Consider the following 18,265-nt stretch of genomic DNA (forward strand, 5'->3'; position numbering starts at 1 on the left):
AACCAAATGCACCTTGGCCGAGTTTATTTTTTAAAAGGTATTTATTATCAATTATTTGGGAAATTTTAAGGGATTCTTAAGAAGAATCATCTTTGGATTTTAGTGAGAAACTTGTAGATTTTTTACTTGCTTGCATTTTGATTTTCTTTTGCGTTTTTTTTTTTTTTGAAAGTTTATTTTATGTGCGTTTTTTTTTGCTTTTTTATAGTGTTATTGATATACTTTTATTGAGTTTTTTCACGATTTTACTTTTATATTGAGCGTTTTTTTATATTTTTATATAGCTTTTTTATCGATATTACTTTAATTTGAGTGATAAAATGAAATTAATTTTTTTTTAGTTTTTTTGTTGATTTAAATTATTTATTTTTTAATAGATAATTTATTGTTTTTTTACATAATAAATGATAAAACAAATAAATTATATATTTGTATGTATTTGGTTTAATTATTAATTTAGTTTATATTATTTACATAATATTTTATTATATTTTCATTATTTATAAAATATATATTTTTAAAAAATATTTTTTTATATTTTTAAAATAATTATATCAAATATTATTATATATAAATGTTTTATATTTTTGTATAATTATTAATATAAAAGCAATTATTTACAAAAAAAATATAAATCTATAATAAAAAAGAATTGAAAAATTGCATATTTAATTTTTAATAAAAATTAAAAATATAAAATCTAATAAAATATAAATTTATTAAAAAAAAAAGTAAAAATATACCAATAAATAAAAGTTATAAAAACATAAAAATATTCAAAAAAAAAAAAAAAAATGTACAATAGTCGCTTAATACACCTAAACTCAACTTCTCCTGTGAAATTAGATATTTCCTTAGCCTAAAATAACTCTGATAAATACACTCCTAAAACCATAAAAAGAAACCCATCTTAGAGCAATTACAAATAATCAGGAGAAAAACCCGCATAAGCAGATCTTTTGAAATCTCTTTGTAATTAACTTGAAAATTAATTATGTTAAGCTAATTCTGATTTAGAACTAGCTAATTTTCGTGCTAGAAAAGCTGTTGAATTAGAATAAAAAATAGAAAATGTATTAAAATAAAACGCTGCCTTATGTTCTGAAAACGAGATATTATAAAAATAATCAAATTAAAGAAAAGCTGAAAGTGACATATGGAGATAAAAATACGAATCACAAATGAATAATATTGTATTTATGAAATCTAATTATGAAATGGAAACAAAAAGGCTTACTTAGGTAAACTAAAGAGCAAAAGATGAATTAAAACAAGGAGAAATAAACCTTGTGAGGTCTATAGAGGAGACGAAATAACGTTTAGAGAATGAGCATCACGAAAAAATTGAAAATATGAAGAAAAGTCATAAAAATAATATAGATTTGTATGAAGAGTAATTGAAAAAAATTCGATAGATTTTAGAAGAAAGAGAAAAAGAATTCGCCCTTTTATAAAGCTAGGTTTTTTAGGTAAAATATGATGGAAATAATCAAAATAATAGAGTAGTTGAAGATAGGGAAAAATTAAAGATGAAAATCTCAGAATTGGAACTTTAAAGTTAATAAGAGTTGGAAAATTTGAGGAGTAAATTAGATAATTAAACCCTTTAATAGTTGGATAGTCTCAAGAGATTGCATGATAATGAACTAGAAGTCATGTCAGGGGAAATCAATAAACTTAGAGGCCTTTTGGATGTCAAAACGAGGGAAATTGAAGCCTTGATAGAATAAAATAGAGGATAAAAAGTTAATTTTGAAGAAGAAGTAGGACTTTTAAGAGCAGAAATTTAAGCTCTTAAGAAAAAAATTGTGGTGAATAATAACTTTGCTAATGCTCAGATATAGGAAGTGAAGGAATAATTAGCTAAATAGAACTTATAGGACATAGAAGGGTTAAAATATCATAATGAAAATCAATTAGAAGCTTTAAATAATGAGATTTAATCTTTGTAAAGAATCGTGGCTGACAAATAAGAAGAAATCGAAAATCAGATTAGGGAGAAAGGATTATAAAGGGAAAATTATAATTAAGAAATTTGTAAACTACAAGAAGAAATTGAAAATTGGAAATATAATTTAAATTCTATTGAAAATTTAAAAAATTAAGAAATTGAATAAATCAATAATAAATATAATTGCCTAAATGAAAAAAATATAGAATTCCAAAGATAATAAAAAGATTAAATTTAATATTTAGAAGGTGAAGTAGATATTTTAAAAGGACTCATAAACTCTAAAAATTATGAGATTGTGAAGAATAGAGAGCAAAATGGGTAGATCGTGGAAGGTTTTTAATAAGATATAAATAATTTGTAAGAAGACAATGAAAATACGAAGAAAAACTTAGATAAAATGTAAAATGAAAAATATATTTTGATAGAAGATTTAAAAATGAAACTTTAAGTTTATAAAAACAACTCAATTGAAGAAAAAAAAAAGTTTTAAAATGCAACTAAATATCTAGAATAAGATATTTAAAGATTTTAAGGTATTTTAGAAAAAAAAAAAAAAATATAACATTATTTATAAAATTATATATATATATATAATTATATAAAATAAAAATATTTTTAAATAAAATAATTTATATATAAAAACATAATATATAAATTTATCTTTAGAAATAATAAGTGTTAAAGATTAAGAAATAGAAAATTTAAAAATATAAAGGGAAAATTAAGATAGGGAAATTAAAAAATTAAATAATGAATATTATTCATAAGCTGATCATATATTAAAACTTTAGAAATTAAAAGCGAAAGAATTAGAAGATTTAAGATTAAAATTAGAAAACTAAAATAATTTTACGACTGAATAAATTAAGGCTTCTCATTAAAACTAAGTAAATATAATGAATGGGGAAATTCAAGATCTAAAACATATTTTATAGTTAAGAAATACTGAGAATTAAGAACTTATTAATAAATATGAAAGATTAGAATAGGCATTAGAGTAATTTTAATATAATGCTGAAAAAGTCAAAGAACATGATGATTAATGTAAATCTATTAGAAATCATATTTTGAATAACAAAATTATTTATGATTCGAAATCAAAATCTAGAATCTCAAGATATTCATAGGAAAGAATTATTAAATGAATAGTTTTTTTATATAGATATAATATTATTTCTATTAAATTATTTTTAATTGATATTTATATATATATATATATAAATCGATATTTAAATATATAAATTAATATATGTTATTTTTTTATAGAAAATATTTTTATATTTATGAAGAAATAATAATATTATATTTATATATATATATTATTAATATTTTTTTTTTTTTCCTTTTTTTAATTTTCAATATGCTCCCGTAATTTTTAACAAAATGTAAGAAGAAAACAATTATATTATAGACATCAAATAAAGTATATTTTTTTAAGAAAGTTCTGAAAAGCTCATTTATCCTTTAAAAATAAACATATATATTTATATATATATATAATACCAAAATTATCAGATAAAGTATTCATATATCTTCTTAATGTTTTAAAAACAAAAAAAATTGAAGATCCAAGTAAATAAATCATCAAAAAAGCTGTAATCCATCCTCCTATTATAATATTAGAGATCATAACTAATGTTAAAGAAATATATCTATATGATAAATGGCTCATCATATTAAGTATAGTTACATTAGTAATATTAACAAGATAAAACACTTTTTAAAAATAATAAATAATTAAATTTACATATATACTTATTTTTATATTTACGAAATTTAAATAAGAAAATTTCTAAGAAAGTGATCAATAAACAAAAGGAAGTATTTATTTGAATAATTTCGGGTTTAAAATTCTCACCAATGCCCGCTGATAAGCAAGAAACTAAAACAAAAGTAATTAATCCCATCAAAGGTATATATAAATCAGGTGCATGTATATTTTCCTTAGGAGAATTCGATTATGAAATTCCATTATTATCCGTATAATCATTTTATGATATCCATTCTCCTCTATAGAGGAACGGAGCAAGTATTATTTTAAGCTTTTTTAATACATATATGTTATCAACATCAAAATATGCTCGAACATTTTCGTTAAATATTTTTTCTCCTAGCCAGTCCCTTTGTAATGTTTTATCTATTAAATTATTTATTTTATCACCACCTCCGATTATTGTGCCTATGTTCTTAACTGTACTCATGTTAGATTAAAATTAATCAATGAAATTGTTAGGATTAAATTAATTTTATTGTTATTTATTGAAATTATTGGAATATTATTGCATTTTATTTTTGTCAATTTATATTATGTTTATATATAATATATTTATATTGAAATATAAATATATATATATAAATATATATTTATATATATATTTATATATTTATGTATATATATATATATATTTATTCTAAATATTATATCTTTATTTTATAAATTAATTATTATTTTTTTTTTATTAAAATTTTTTTTTTTTATATTTATTTTTTTTTAAAAATATTTATATATAATTTTTAAATAATTTTTGTTTTTTTTATATCTTTTTTTTTAATCAATCCACTTTAGCCTAACTATATATATACTTAACAAATTTTAAAGAAGCAATAAAACTTACACTACCTAATACCTATTTAAAATAATAATAATATTTAAATTAAAATAAAAATAAAAAATACCATAAAAGTTACAAAGCAAAATACTGACATATACCCAAAATAAAACAAAAACTTGAAAAATTAAAAAAGTATATAAAAAATAAAATACTTATAATGTTCCATGCATTTTTGACTATTCATAATAATAATAAACAATATAAATAGCCATAAAAATTGAAGTTGATCTTTTTTATTAAAAAAATAATATTATTTAATAACAAAAACAAAGAATAAATACCCTCCATATAAAAACGATCTCCACCACCAATTATAATCAAGAGCATTTAATTAAAATATGTAAGCCCAACAGAAACGCAAGCCTAAACAATAAGCAAAAGTAAAACGCAATACTAATAACTCCATATAAATGATAAATTTTATATCCCCAAACACTACTAATAACATATTTCAATTCCATATATATAGAGCTATAAATATTAAAAAAATATATTAAATATAAATAGAATTTACCTAAAAGGTAATAACCCCCCTACAAGTAAATGAAAAATAGTTGTTTCATACCTAAATTATTATAGTAGTGAAATATAAACATTTTTTTTTTTTTGAATACATTTTTCTTTTAGGGATAGGCTTTTGTAATCTAGGAATAGAAAAATCAGCACTCGGTAAAATATCAACAGTTCTAATTCTGGCAGTAATAGTTCCTACAAGTGTAAGAGGAATATAAATAACCAAAAATAATAAAATGACTAAAAATATAGCCTAAATAGGAATTGCGGAAGTCGATTATTTAGCCCAAGCATAAGAATTTACAACAGAAAAAACAATCAAAATTACAACAGGGAAAATACAGGAAGCAAAAATAAAATTCAAAGCCCAGTGTTTTCCACCTAGATATTTATAGTATTTAGCTGAATAGTATCCATTAAAAATTCCCGTAAAAGCATATAAAAATATTCCTACTTATTTTAAATTACCTTTATGTCCATAATATACGCCTAAAACTCCCAATAAAGATAGGTTTATTATTAATAAAATAAACTATATGCCGTTTCCTAAAAAACCAGATAGAGCTGATTTATTTGAAGGAGGCATTAAAGCTTCTGTCCTGACTAATTTCCAACCTATTTCTACAGCTTTTTTTTTATATATATATATATAAAAATATTTTTAATGAATTTTAAATTACATTAATCTGCTTCAATATCATTTGACAGTATAAAGTCTTTTTTTAAAATTCTTGATATTACTAAACTTACAAACATTACTAATATTAAGACTAATATAAATGAGTTTATAATTGAAAACCAATGAATTTGTGTTTCATCTTAATAGTCTCCATTAGTTACTAGTTCATCTCTATATATATATATAAATATATTTATATAATATATATATAAAAATATAAATATAAATATATATATATATATATTTATATATATTTTACTCTAATAGAAAATCTTGTTCAATATCAAGATCTTATGTATTTTATACTTCAATAAAATTCACGGAATATTTAAATTCTACAACTTATTATTAATCATCATTTGTTAAAAGTTAATAATCAGTATAATCGCTTTCTTCTGATTATGTTATGTTTGCGAATAGTAGATTCTATTATTTTTTTTAAAGTATCAAGTTATATTTAAGTATGTTTTTTTTTTTTAATTAAAAATAGAAAAATTTACATTATTTTTATAAAATAAGTTAAACTATATATGATTTTTTAAATAATATTTAGTAGTTTCTCCATCTTAATCTTTTTTATAATTTCCTATCCAATCATGTGTAATAAAATTCTCTATATTTTTTTAAAATAAAATAATATAAAAATCTTATATTTTAAATATATTTTATTTACCAACATAAAATTCTGCATAATAATCTTCTTCTATAGCAGCTTTGAAAATATCAATATCATAAACACTTAATGTTTTTTTTCCAATTGATTATTTTGTTATATTTTCTTATTTTTTTATTTTTAATATAAATATATATTAAAAAATAACAATTAATATATATAAAAGTATAAAAAATAAGTAATTATATATAAATACTTCCAAATAAACATGTATATAAAGAATTTTCCTTTCTATCTCCAGAAAGACTTTCTCCAAGACTTTATGATTATTCTTCTTCTTGATCTGGCTTTAAGAAAGGTAATAAATAATATCTTGTTTTTATTTTATTTTTATTTTTTTAATATGTTTTATTTTTTTAATATGTTTTATTTCTTTAGTTATAAAATTACTTGTAAGTTTCACTTGGATTATTTTAAGGTGCTATATTATTTACGAATATTTACACTGTTTAGTCTTTTTTAAAAGTTAAACCTGCTATGTTTATAATGAATACTTATAAAAGTGTTATAATTAATATCATTTTATTTTTTACAAGATATTTAATTTCGATACTATTTATTTAAGTTTATTTTTATAATATATAAAAAAATCTTGAATAATATGAAAATAAATTTTATATTAAAAAAAAAAATATTTTTAATATTTATATTTTAAAAATAATAAATATCTAATAAGATAAGCTATATTTTTAATTATAAAAAAAAATAAAAAAATAGATAACTTTTTTTTTATTAATATAATATTAATTTAATTTAAAATATAAAATTTTATTAATAATAGCAAAATTATTAATGTATATAATCCTTTTAATAAATCACTATTTAAATATTTTATTTATAATAGATTCAAGCTCTAATTTATGTACTTTACTAGATCCACTAGCGGTAGATGCACTAGGCTTTCTACCTACATATATTAAGTTATGATTTTAAATTAATACCTCTTTTTTCAATTCTTTTAATATCTATAAAAAATAAAATAAAAAAAGATTATATAAATAAAAAAAGAAAATACTAATTCAATTCTAGGTTCTACATATTACCATGCTCCATTATTTTAATGTTCTTCCTAAGACCAAATAAAATCTGCGTTTATATAATTTTAAATAGCAGTTCTAAAATCTTCATAAGGAAAAGGAGCTAATTATTCTATTCTAATAATAGCAATATCCTAAAAAAAAAATGTAAATATATTTATATATATATATATATATATATATATATATATATATATATTTATATTTATATATTTATATTTTTTTTTTTTACTTTTCTTTTTAATTCTTCACGTGAATTCAATAAATCCCAATATACTTATCCTGTACAGATAACGCATTTTTTTATCTTATTATTTTCTTCTAAATTAGTAGATGTTTCTGGTACAACAACTTTAAATAAATTTGGATTATCAGAAAATTCTGTAAATTCTTTAATATTTGAACAAGACTATTTTTTGTTAAAAATTTATTAAATATATATTTTTAAGATAAAAATATAAATTTATACTTATTTATATCTTAATAATTTTTTAGAAGTAAAACAAATTAACGGTTTTCTAAAATCTCGATGCATTTATCTTCTTAATGCATGGAAATAATTTGCTGAATATGAACAATAAATAACCTACCAATTGATATTTCTAGCTTATCCTTTATATCTTGTAGATGGGTTTTAAATTGCTTAATTAATATCATCATCACATGATTATAGAAACCTTTCTATTCTTCCTGAAGAATGTTCAGGTCCTTAACCATCCATACCATGTGGTAAAAGAAGTACAATACCAGTTTATACTCCCCATTTAGCTTCACCTGTAGAGATATAATTATCAATAATAATTTACCCTCCATTAGCAAAATCACCAAATTAAGCTTCCCATATAGTTAAACAATTTGGGTTTGTAATAGAATAACCATATTCGAACCCTAAGACTCCATATTCGGAAAGATGAGAATTTACTACTTAGAATCTATTGCTATTTCTGATATTTTCAGGGAGTACTTATAAGATCGGTTTTATTTTTTTGACTGAAACTTAATCGTTTAGAACTGCATGTCTTTAAGAGAAAGTTCCCCTTTCAACATCTTGGCCTGAAATCCTTATATTGTATCCTTCATGCAATAAAGTCGCAAAAGCTAAAGCTTCAGCTGTCGAAAAATCAATTTGATCGCCCGTTTTTATAGAATTCACCCTCGCTTGGAATATTTTCTGCAAGTTCGGATGCATATTGAAGTCTTCGGGAGTCTAACATATCTTCAAACCAATTTCCATTAATAATTTTTTATCAAAAGCAGTTCCTCCCATAACTCCTTTAGACTAAAAAGGGTTATTAACAACTTCCCACGGCTAACTTCTCCACTAAGCAGGGTTAAAACCTTCTTCTTTAGAAGTCATATATGCTTTAGTGAGTGCTTATACATAATGTTATTCAATTTCCTTGACTTCGTTCTAAGTAATTATTTTCTCATCTAACAACTTCTTAAGATATTTGGAATAAACAGGAACCATCTTCTCGATTTTGGAATACATCATAGGCTAAGTAAAACGAGGCTCATCTAATTCATTATGTCCATAGAGTCTATAACCAATAATATCTATCATAACGTCTTTTTAGAAAGTATTTCTGTAGTCTAAAGCCAATTTTATAACGGCGTCAACTAAATCAGGTTCGTCAGCGTTTACATGGAAAATTGGAGATTCAACAGTCTTCATTACATCAGTTGAATATAAACCAGTTCGATATTCGGCAGGAGTTGTAGTAAAACCTATTTAGTTATTAACAATTATATGTACTATTCCTTTTGGAGAATAGCCGAATAGTTGTTACATTTATAAAGATTCATAAACTACACCTTGTCCCGAAAATGCTGAATCTCCGTGGATAAGTATTCCTAATGTTCTTTTTTTTATTTTAAAAGAAAAAAATAAATAAATATTTTTAATTATTTTATTTTTTAATATTTGTTTATATATAATTCAATATATTTATTTATATTTTATTTTAGATATTTATTTCAAATATGTTTTTGTTATATATATATATACTTGTTTCCGTTTGTGTCATTTTTAAAATCTTAAACTGCGCGTGTACATCCCATAGTTACAGGATTTACAGTTTCTAAATGAGATGGATTCGGTAATATACTCTTTTTTATATTAATATAATTATGTATATGTATATATGATGTTACCATTTTAATTTTCTTTCCATTAGGATATGTTTTAATTGTTGTACATCCTAAATGATATTTTACGTCGCCAGAATTTCCCCATTCTGCTTAATCTAAAGTTTTGTCTCTTATTTCTTAAAATTCTGCAAATATTTATTCTAAATTCTTATCAAATACACAAGCTAATGTACTTAATCTACCTCTATGTGGCATACCTAATATATATATATATATATATATATATATATATATATTTATATATATTTATATATTATTATATATATTTATATATATTTTTATATTTTTTTTTACCTAAAATTATTGATTCAATTCCATTTTCACATGCATGATCAGCTAAACAACTTAAACCTGAAATTACAGAATCACAACCTTCTATTCCGAATCTTTTAGATGTCGTAAATTTATTTTTTAAGAATAAATTAAATTATTCACTTTTACACAAGCGGTCAAATGTTTTTTTCTTATCATTGCTTGATATTTCAGATAAACCTAATTTTTCTATTCTATTTAAGAGCCAAGAACGTTATTCAATATTTTCAATATGAAAAATTTCATATCCAACTTTTCCGCAATATATTTTTTTGCAAATTTCTATAATTTCGTTTATTGTCCATTCGTCTTTTTATTCTAAGAAATACTAAAAAAAATATTATTATATTTAATTTTTTTTTTTTTTTACTGCAATTTATTTTAGCCAAGGACCTTAGACTAATTAGAAAGTTTGCAATCTTTCGCTTTCGGTAAGGTCTTACCCTTAATTTACATCTTAATAAGCTTTTTTTCCGAATTCTTGAAAATTTCCTAATTCTTTTTTTATATATATATATAATATTTTTTAATTTATTTTATTACATAATGGATCAACATCTGCTAGTTAATGTCCTAATACTTAAAAGCTACGAATTATATTAAATGCTTTAAAATGAAGTTAAGATTGCTTTTCTATTATTTAAGGTGATAAAACTGTTGATTATGGATTAGATATTGATTATTCTTATTAAGCCTTTTGGAAATATTTATCCCATGAATCGTGTACTTTGGAAGGATCTTTTAACCATAAATCATACATTTATTCCATATAAATACTATTTCTGGAATTCAAATTTAAGTCTTTTAAAGACTTGGTTTTGAAGAATGTTTATAAAGACTTTACTTGTAGAGATTTTATGCTTTTTATAGATTTATAACAATATAACATATTTATTTTTTGTTAAAACTTTTTATTTTTTTATTTATTTTCCTATATTTTCTATTTTTAATAGAAAACATAAATTAATTTTAAATAATTTTTTTTTAAATAATAATATATAATGTTAAAAAAAACTTATATATAAATATATGTGTTTTTTATTTATGTAAAATTATTTTATTTTAATTTTAATATTTTTTATAATAAAAAATTATAATTATTTATTTTAGTTTAATACTATTATATATAAAATGTTTATTATTTTAATATTTGACAAAAATGAAATTAAAATATTAATTCTAATCTATCTGTTTTCTCATTTTAAGTTAATACTAAATTAGTATTTTAAAAAAAAACTATGACTATTATACTCAAATTATATGAACATTATTGAGGTTTATAAAAAATAAAAAAATATTATCAAATAATCTTCTAACTATTTATTAATTGTTTTTGCAAAAATTTTTTTATTATTCCAAAAATATTATGGTTTTTCATTTCTAAATTTCAATCATAATTAATATCTATAATAAAACGTTATTAATAACCTAAACTAAAAAAAAATCTGATTTGTTTTTGACATAAAATTTTATTATTTAAAAAAAAAAATTAATCAATATTTATTAAAATAATCGAAATTTATCTGTAAAAAATTAATTTAATTAATTAATTCAAATATGCTTTTACTTGTTCAGATTTGATATTTAAAATTTTTTTAAATTAAAAATATGTTTTAAAAAAGTAATTATTATAGCATAATAAAATAAATTAGAAGTAAGTTTAATATTAAATAAAATTATTTAAAAAATCTAAACTATATTAAAATTATTTATATAAATAATAAAGTATTTTATTTGATAATATTAATATATATATATTCTTAAAAAAAATATTTAAACATTATTAAAAATATTTAAATAATAGAAATTATAATAGTCTTAGATTAAGCAATATAATAAATATTAAAATTTTTATAATAAACTAAAATTAAAAATATATATATATATATATATATAAATATAAATATTTATATATTTTAAAAAATTTTTAATTTAACTTAAATGTTTTATTAACATTTATATTTATTTTTTAATAAGTATTTTTTAGTTTATATTTTTTTTTTTCAAGCATTAGATATAATTTATATTAATAATTTATTTAATTTATAATTTTTCAATATATTCTTTTTTTAAAAATATTTCTTATTATAATTTATTTTAATATTTAATTTGCTTTCCTTTAAAAAATATTAATATTTTCTCTAAAATAACACGAATCCTTATATTAAATTTATAACAATATTTTTTTAAAATATATTTTTCTAAAATACTTTAATTTAATTTTTTTTATTATATATTAAGATAATAGATATAATATAACTTATAAAAATTTGTGATCTCAAACAAACATATAATCTTTAATCACATATTATTTTTTAATAGAATTTATAAGATTTATTCACCAAAACCCACTAAATTTTTTTTTTTAAAAAAAAAAATTCAAAATATTAAAATTATACATATTTATTATATATTAATATGAAATAAATAACATTATTTTTAATTTTCATCAATAAAAATTCAATAAGGAAAAAAAATACTTTTATATAATTTTTAATTATTTTACGTTTCTTATCTGTTCTTATGAAATACTTTTAAAATAAAGAGTTTATATTACTTACAATATCAATTATATATATTATATAAAAATAAATTTGAGTATAAAATATATCAAAAATAAATATAATTAAGTGTTTTCAAATTTTTATATAAAAGTCAACTAAAATTAAATTTAACTATATCTAAAATTAATAAAACTTGAAATATTAAAAAGAATATATTAATAAATGTACAAAATAAATAAAAAAAGGAAGTTTTTTTTAATATTTAACTTATATATTTATAAAAAAATTAACAATGTTTTTAAGAATTTACTTCTTCTTTATATTCAAAAGTTTTTTTATGCTAATTTTAATAATAGTTAATTGTTTGATTATTTTTTATTTAGTTTTGACTTGTATTAAATAATAAGTAATAATTCAATTTTTTGTTATAAGATTATTAAATTTAGAGTATGAAGATAATATTTTTTGAATTGTTTATAAAACTTTAATTATTTTTATATTTTAAATTATTTAATTTAAAATATATATTTCTTTAAATTTAAAAGTGATATCTATATTTATTTAATATATTATATAAATATTTTTGTATTCTTTAAGTTGTGAAGATGTTAATTTAAAGCGCTTTTTTATTATTTGAATATAAGATAATTGATTTAATATAAAATATATATTTTAAAAAAAATTCATTTATTTAGATAGAATTTTTTTTTACATATTATTTATTTTAATATATTTGTATAATCAAAATTTTAAAATTTATAAAATTATTTATCAAAAATAATTAAATATTATAAATCATTTATTATAATATTTATAATGTAAATTATATTATATTATATAAAATATAAATGAATATATTTATATATATATATATATGTATTCTTGTATTTGCTATAAATATTCTTAAAAATCATTTATTTATTTTATATTAAAAAAATCATATATATACATGAATTTTATTAATTATAAAAAAGTTTACAAAATATTTCTTAATAAATTACAAAAAAAAAATCATAATTAATTTTTAGCTTAAGGATTAACTTTATTTCTTAGTATTTTCTTTCTATTATATATTATTATTATATTTTTTTATATTTATATGTTTTTTACGTTCTTCCATCATCTCTTTCTTCTCTTTTCATTTTAAATAATTTTTCGTATAATTATGTTGTATTGACCTCTAATTCGTCTCTTGAAATGCTTTTTAACTTTTTCTAATAAATCTTCATCTGTACAATCTAAATTAAAGAACATCTATTTAATTAATTATGAATTATTTTTAATATTTTTATATTATTATAAAAAAAACTCTATATCTTAATAATGAATCTTATGATAATTTTGCAAAATCAGGTAAAAATAATTCTTCAGATTCCATTTACATTTTGTTCATTTTTTTTATTAGTATTATTTTTTATATTTTAATTTTTTTATTTCTTTTTATTTTTTGTAAATTAAATATTTTAATTATATATTTTATAAATAATAACAAAAAATTATATAATAATAAGTTAATTTTTGTTTTTATATTATAAATATAATAAAAAAAGTATATATAATATAATTAAACTGATTAATTTTTATAAATTATATAAAATATCAAATATAAAAAAAAACATGAAAAAAAAGTATAAAAGACTTTAAATAAAATATTAATATTTTTTTAATAAAAACAATAAAATTAATTATTGTTTATGTTCTCTGTTAATATTAATAATAATATTAAAAAAAGTTAGAAAAAAATATATTTATTATAATTAATTAATATATAATAAAATATAAAAAAATTAAAATTATATGTACGAATTTTATATTTTTAATAATAATATATTTATTTTTTATATTAATATAGGATTAAATTACTAAATAATAAGATAATTTTGATAAAAATAAATTTGATTATATTTATATAAATAAATATTTGTATAAATATATATATATATGTATTTAATAAATATTAATTTAATTTAAATATTTTATTTTTTTTATTTTTAAAATTTAAAAATATTTAAATTACATTTAATATATATATTTAATTTTAAAATATAATATATGAAAAAATTGTCAAATATTTACTATAATATTTAAATTATTTAAATGTTTTAATATTTATATTTATATTTATATTTCTAATCTTTTTAATTTTTAATTTTTTTTTAAATTTTATTATAAAAACATAATCTAATAAATATTTTCATTTAAATTGTTTTTTTTTAATTTAATTAATTTTTTTTTTTACTTAAATTATAAAATAAAACAAGATGATATTCAAAAATACTTGAAATATTATTTAATCGATAATTTTTTTTTTTTTTTCTTTTTTGCTTATAAATGAAAGGATATTTTTTTAATAAAAAATATATTTTATATATTTTATATATTTATATATTACAACATATTTATCTTACTTAAATAAAATAAAATTAAAAAGTAAATTTTAAATAAAAGTAAAAAAGTAATTTTTTTATTCATTATTTTCTATTATCGAAAAGTAAAAAATTAAAATATAATTGACTATAAAAAAACAATATCAAAGATTACTATACCTTAAAAACTAATAAGAAATATTTGCCACAGAAACTAAAATAAGTCCAATAACCATAAAATCATCAATCAATCCTAAAGGGCCTAATAATGAAGCAGGTAATAAATTAATAGGTGAAAGTACATATATAATAGATAAAATTAATCTTTTATTAGTTAAAATATTTATAATGATAAAATACATTCCTTTCATAGTATTAAAAATTTATTTTATTCTTTTTAAAAGAAAAGGAACATCTTTAATAATTTCTTAAATCTAAATAAAAATATTATAATTATATTAATTATATAAAAATAAGTATATGTTTTTTAAAAATATATACATTTCTTTTATAATTAGAATGTTTTGCATTATAACTTTTTAATTACTATAATATATTTGTATCTTCACATGTTTTGATATCACAATTTTCGAAATCTCGAAAAAGTAAATTAATATCTCTTCTACAATATGGACATACTATTTTTTATTTTTATTTACTATTCCAATAATTTACAATACAATTTCCTAGATTATGATAAAATAAGATATAAAAAATATATAATATATATATAAATATATATATATAATATTTTATTTAAATTTAAAATGTATTACCACAAAAAAAATGTTAACATTAAGAAAAAACAGGTAAATTAATTTATTATAAACATATGTTACATTCTTCTTTTTCTAAAATCTTTTACTATAATTTTATTTTGCTTATTTAATAGGTACTTGGATGATCCCAATTAAATAATTTGTAGAATTTATGTATTAATTTATTTAATTATTTATTTAATGGATTTATTATAAATGAATTGTTTAAAAATAATTATATATATTTTTAGCATTTTTTTATTAATTTTAGCATTTTTTAATTCTATTATTAATATCTCTTTTATTAGTTTTAACAATGATTTTTTAATTCTTTCCTTCAACTAGTTTGTAAAGAAAAAAAAATAATTAATTAAATAAATTTAAGTATTATTATTATTTTATGTGTGAAACATATGAAGATTATAATATATTATATTATTATTTATTTATTAATTATTTAACAAAATAATAATAAATTAATAATATTATAAAAAAAGAAAATTATAAAATTATATTTGTATTAATATTTTTTTAATTGAATGTATTACTATTAAATTGAAAGAATAAAAAATATTATAATTATTATATATTTATATAAAATAAATATTATTTATGTAATTTTAATTATAGGGATAAGAAAAATATTTTAATATTTGTCTATATAATTTAATTATTATATTTTGTATTAAGAAAAACAAAATAAAAAAATTTCGAATTTTTTTTTTTAAAAAAATATAAAATAAAACTAAAACATTATTTTATATATTTTTTTAAAAATAGAAAAAAGAATTATCATGTTTTTTTATTTTAACAAAAATAAAAGTTAAAATGCTATATAATTATATTATATATTTTTAAAAAACATATATATAACATTAAATGTTTTAATAAAATTATTTTGTTTTAAAATAATTTTGATATAAAATTAAATATATAATATTTTATATTTCTTAATATTTTATATAATTTTAATTTAAAATATTCATAATAAATAAATAATATTTTCATATATGGAAAAATAACAAAAATTAAAAAAAATCAAAATGTAAATAAATACATATAATATTTTAATTTTCATTTAAATTTAAATTTTAATTTTTTTAAAAAATGAATATAATATAAAGTGAAAAAAAATATTATTAATAAATTTATATATATAAATAAATATATTGATTTTATTATATTAATAAATAAATAAATATATATATAAATATATATAAATAAATATATATTTATACATTTATATTTTTAAAAAATAAAATTTAATTTAATTTAAAAAATTATAAAAGTCGTAATTTAATTTTCTATTACATTTATTTTATAACCTGATATTTTTTTATAATTAATAAAAAAAATCCTAAAAGTTATATTTTTTTATATATATTATTTTATATATTTAATATTATCATTATTTTTTAATCTTTAAATTAGTAGTATCAATTCTTGAATACGGTCCAATTTCATTATCGAAAATATATTAAATAGCAACTTTCAAATAACTAGTATGAAAAGGTAAATCTTAATAAAATTCTGGTGCAATCTTTCTTATTTTTGGCAAAGATCTCCAAGGAACCATCGGAAAATCATGATGTTCTGTATGATAACCTAAATTAAGGTTGAAAAAGTTCGATATACCAAAATAATTATATGTTTCTTGTCCTTTCACAAATTCATAATGTTCCGCAATTATATGCATTGCCAAAGGATGTAGTCCGAGTGCAAAAAATCCGCTTAGTAATAGGTATAATAAAGCATAAGGACCAATATAAGTGTAAATAAGATAGTCTGTAGACATAATAAATGCAAAATTTAGAATGTCAGGCATATTAATTCCTTTTGGATTTATATATAGAGGTCTAATTGCATAAAAAAGAATATGAAAAAATAAAAAAAAAATCTTCCTTATTGGAGTATTAAAAGTATTTATTTCCCATTGCTATTTTTTTCAAATTTATATAAATAATATAAATAAATAAATAAATAAATAAATAAATAAATAATATATATATAAATATATATATTAATATATATATTAATATATACATACTGTTGGTAAATCAGCATCTCTTTAAGGATTTCCTTAATCTAAATGATGTTCTCTATGATAATGTGTAAAAGCCATTGCTGATGGAATACATGATGTAATATTTGTTATAAAAGCCATAAAACGGTTTATATTTATATTTTCGAATGCTGTATAATGTGTTAAATCGTGCAATAATGCGAACATTGTATGGTTCAAGGAGGCACCAAATACATAAATTGTTGATAAATAAATTGGCCAAGAAGTATTTTAGATAAAATAGGCAATACAAAGTTAAATAGAAGTTACTATAATTGCTAAATAGGCACTTATTGGATCTTTTTTATACAATTCTTTTATTTAAGGATATTTTTTTAAAATAGCACGACGTCGAACTATATGAGGCTCTTCGTGTGGCATTATATGAAAATAAGATTTGTCTTTGGGAAATGATGTTTCAGAATATATATATTTTCTGTCGATTATTTTGTCTTTTTAATACTCTTATAGTGACTCAAATAATACAGGAATTTAAGGATCTGCTTAATATTATCTTGTCGCTGACATTTATTTGATTTTATTTTTTTAATAATATTTTAGTTTTTAATATATTTTTTTAAATATATATTTATTTGTATATAATTTATTTTATTTTAATTTTTTAAATAAATTTGATGCTAAAA

General features: G+C 17.5%; 4 protein-coding genes across 4 annotated transcripts, besides 34 other annotated features; 1 reads left to right on the forward strand and 3 right to left on the reverse strand. All coding sequences in view use genetic code 6, as the record gives it.

Moving 5' to 3' along the window:
- The first annotated feature begins 437 nt into the window (after positions 1-437).
- Positions 438-471: a microsatellite.
- A 213-nt stretch (positions 472-684) lies between these two features.
- Positions 685-726: a microsatellite.
- A 68-nt stretch (positions 727-794) lies between these two features.
- On the forward strand, positions 795-3,099 carry IMG5_127360 (tetrin c, putative; the record flags this gene model as incomplete). The annotated part of the gene is made up of 2 exons (XM_004032171.1): positions 795-2,487; positions 2,621-3,099. The coding sequence occupies 2 exons, from the start codon at positions 795-797 to the stop codon at positions 3,097-3,099; spliced, it is 2,172 nt and encodes a 723-aa protein (XP_004032219.1).
- Positions 2,545-2,595: a microsatellite.
- A 308-nt stretch (positions 3,100-3,407) lies between the features above and the next one.
- Positions 3,408-4,239, reverse strand: IMG5_127370 (hypothetical protein; the record flags this gene model as incomplete). Its single annotated transcript, XM_004032172.1, has 2 exons — positions 3,408-3,670; positions 3,726-4,239. 2 exons carry the CDS (start codon positions 4,237-4,239, stop codon positions 3,408-3,410), a joined length of 777 nt encoding a protein of 258 aa, XP_004032220.1.
- Positions 4,240-4,255: 16 nt separating this feature from the next.
- Positions 4,256-4,361: a microsatellite.
- Positions 4,267-4,360: a microsatellite.
- Positions 4,302-4,395: a microsatellite.
- Positions 4,392-4,447: a microsatellite.
- Positions 4,406-4,457: a microsatellite.
- A 49-nt stretch (positions 4,458-4,506) lies between these two features.
- IMG5_127380 (hypothetical protein) lies at positions 4,507-10,832 on the reverse strand (the record flags this gene model as incomplete). The annotated part of the gene is made up of 18 exons (XM_004032173.1): positions 10,475-10,832; positions 10,302-10,429; positions 9,914-10,259; positions 9,623-9,816; positions 9,477-9,577; positions 7,938-9,330; positions 7,701-7,877; positions 7,447-7,602; positions 7,298-7,396; positions 6,628-6,718; positions 6,432-6,536; positions 6,259-6,371; positions 6,018-6,184; positions 5,760-5,929; positions 5,181-5,706; positions 5,081-5,131; positions 4,719-4,794; positions 4,507-4,581 (listed from the first exon to the last, which is right to left on the reverse strand). The coding sequence occupies exons 1-18, from the start codon at positions 10,818-10,820 to the stop codon at positions 4,507-4,509; spliced, it is 4,314 nt and encodes a 1,437-aa protein (XP_004032221.1). The 5' UTR covers positions 10,821-10,832.
- Positions 4,583-4,617: a microsatellite.
- Positions 5,931-6,012: a microsatellite.
- Positions 6,760-6,808: a microsatellite.
- Positions 7,620-7,687: a microsatellite.
- Positions 9,380-9,446: a microsatellite.
- Positions 9,820-9,895: a microsatellite.
- A 584-nt stretch (positions 10,833-11,416) lies between the features above and the next one.
- Positions 11,417-11,454: a microsatellite.
- Positions 11,455-11,804: 350 nt separating this feature from the next.
- Positions 11,805-11,846: a microsatellite.
- Positions 11,847-11,950: 104 nt separating this feature from the next.
- Positions 11,951-11,983: a microsatellite.
- A 126-nt stretch (positions 11,984-12,109) lies between these two features.
- Positions 12,110-12,140: a microsatellite.
- Positions 12,141-13,235: 1,095 nt separating this feature from the next.
- Positions 13,236-13,285: a microsatellite.
- A 961-nt stretch (positions 13,286-14,246) lies between these two features.
- Positions 14,247-14,286: a microsatellite.
- A 50-nt stretch (positions 14,287-14,336) lies between these two features.
- Positions 14,337-14,378: a microsatellite.
- A 248-nt stretch (positions 14,379-14,626) lies between these two features.
- Positions 14,627-14,670: a microsatellite.
- Positions 14,637-14,682: a microsatellite.
- A 110-nt stretch (positions 14,683-14,792) lies between these two features.
- Positions 14,793-14,825: a microsatellite.
- Positions 14,826-14,850: 25 nt separating this feature from the next.
- Positions 14,851-14,899: a microsatellite.
- Positions 14,900-15,502: 603 nt separating this feature from the next.
- Positions 15,503-15,549: a microsatellite.
- An 897-nt stretch (positions 15,550-16,446) lies between these two features.
- Positions 16,447-16,487: a microsatellite.
- Positions 16,488-16,700: 213 nt separating this feature from the next.
- Positions 16,701-16,796: a microsatellite.
- Positions 16,702-16,796: a microsatellite.
- Positions 16,746-16,788: a microsatellite.
- Positions 16,797-16,887: 91 nt separating the features above from the next.
- Positions 16,888-18,002, reverse strand: IMG5_127390 (hypothetical protein; the record flags this gene model as incomplete). The annotated part of the gene is made up of 2 exons (XM_004032174.1): positions 16,888-17,495; positions 17,607-18,002. The coding sequence occupies 2 exons, from the start codon at positions 18,000-18,002 to the stop codon at positions 16,965-16,967; spliced, it is 927 nt and encodes a 308-aa protein (XP_004032222.1). The 3' UTR covers positions 16,888-16,964.
- Positions 16,925-16,955: a microsatellite.
- Positions 17,512-17,601: a microsatellite.
- Positions 17,515-17,573: a microsatellite.
- Positions 18,003-18,188: 186 nt separating the features above from the next.
- Positions 18,189-18,231: a microsatellite.
- The last annotated feature ends 34 nt before the right edge of the window (positions 18,232-18,265 follow it).

Source organism: Ichthyophthirius multifiliis, assembly GCF_000220395.1.
Source record: "Ichthyophthirius multifiliis unplaced genomic scaffold scaff_1120509251003, whole genome shotgun sequence".
NCBI lineage: Eukaryota > Ciliophora > Oligohymenophorea > Hymenostomatida > Ichthyophthirius > Ichthyophthirius multifiliis.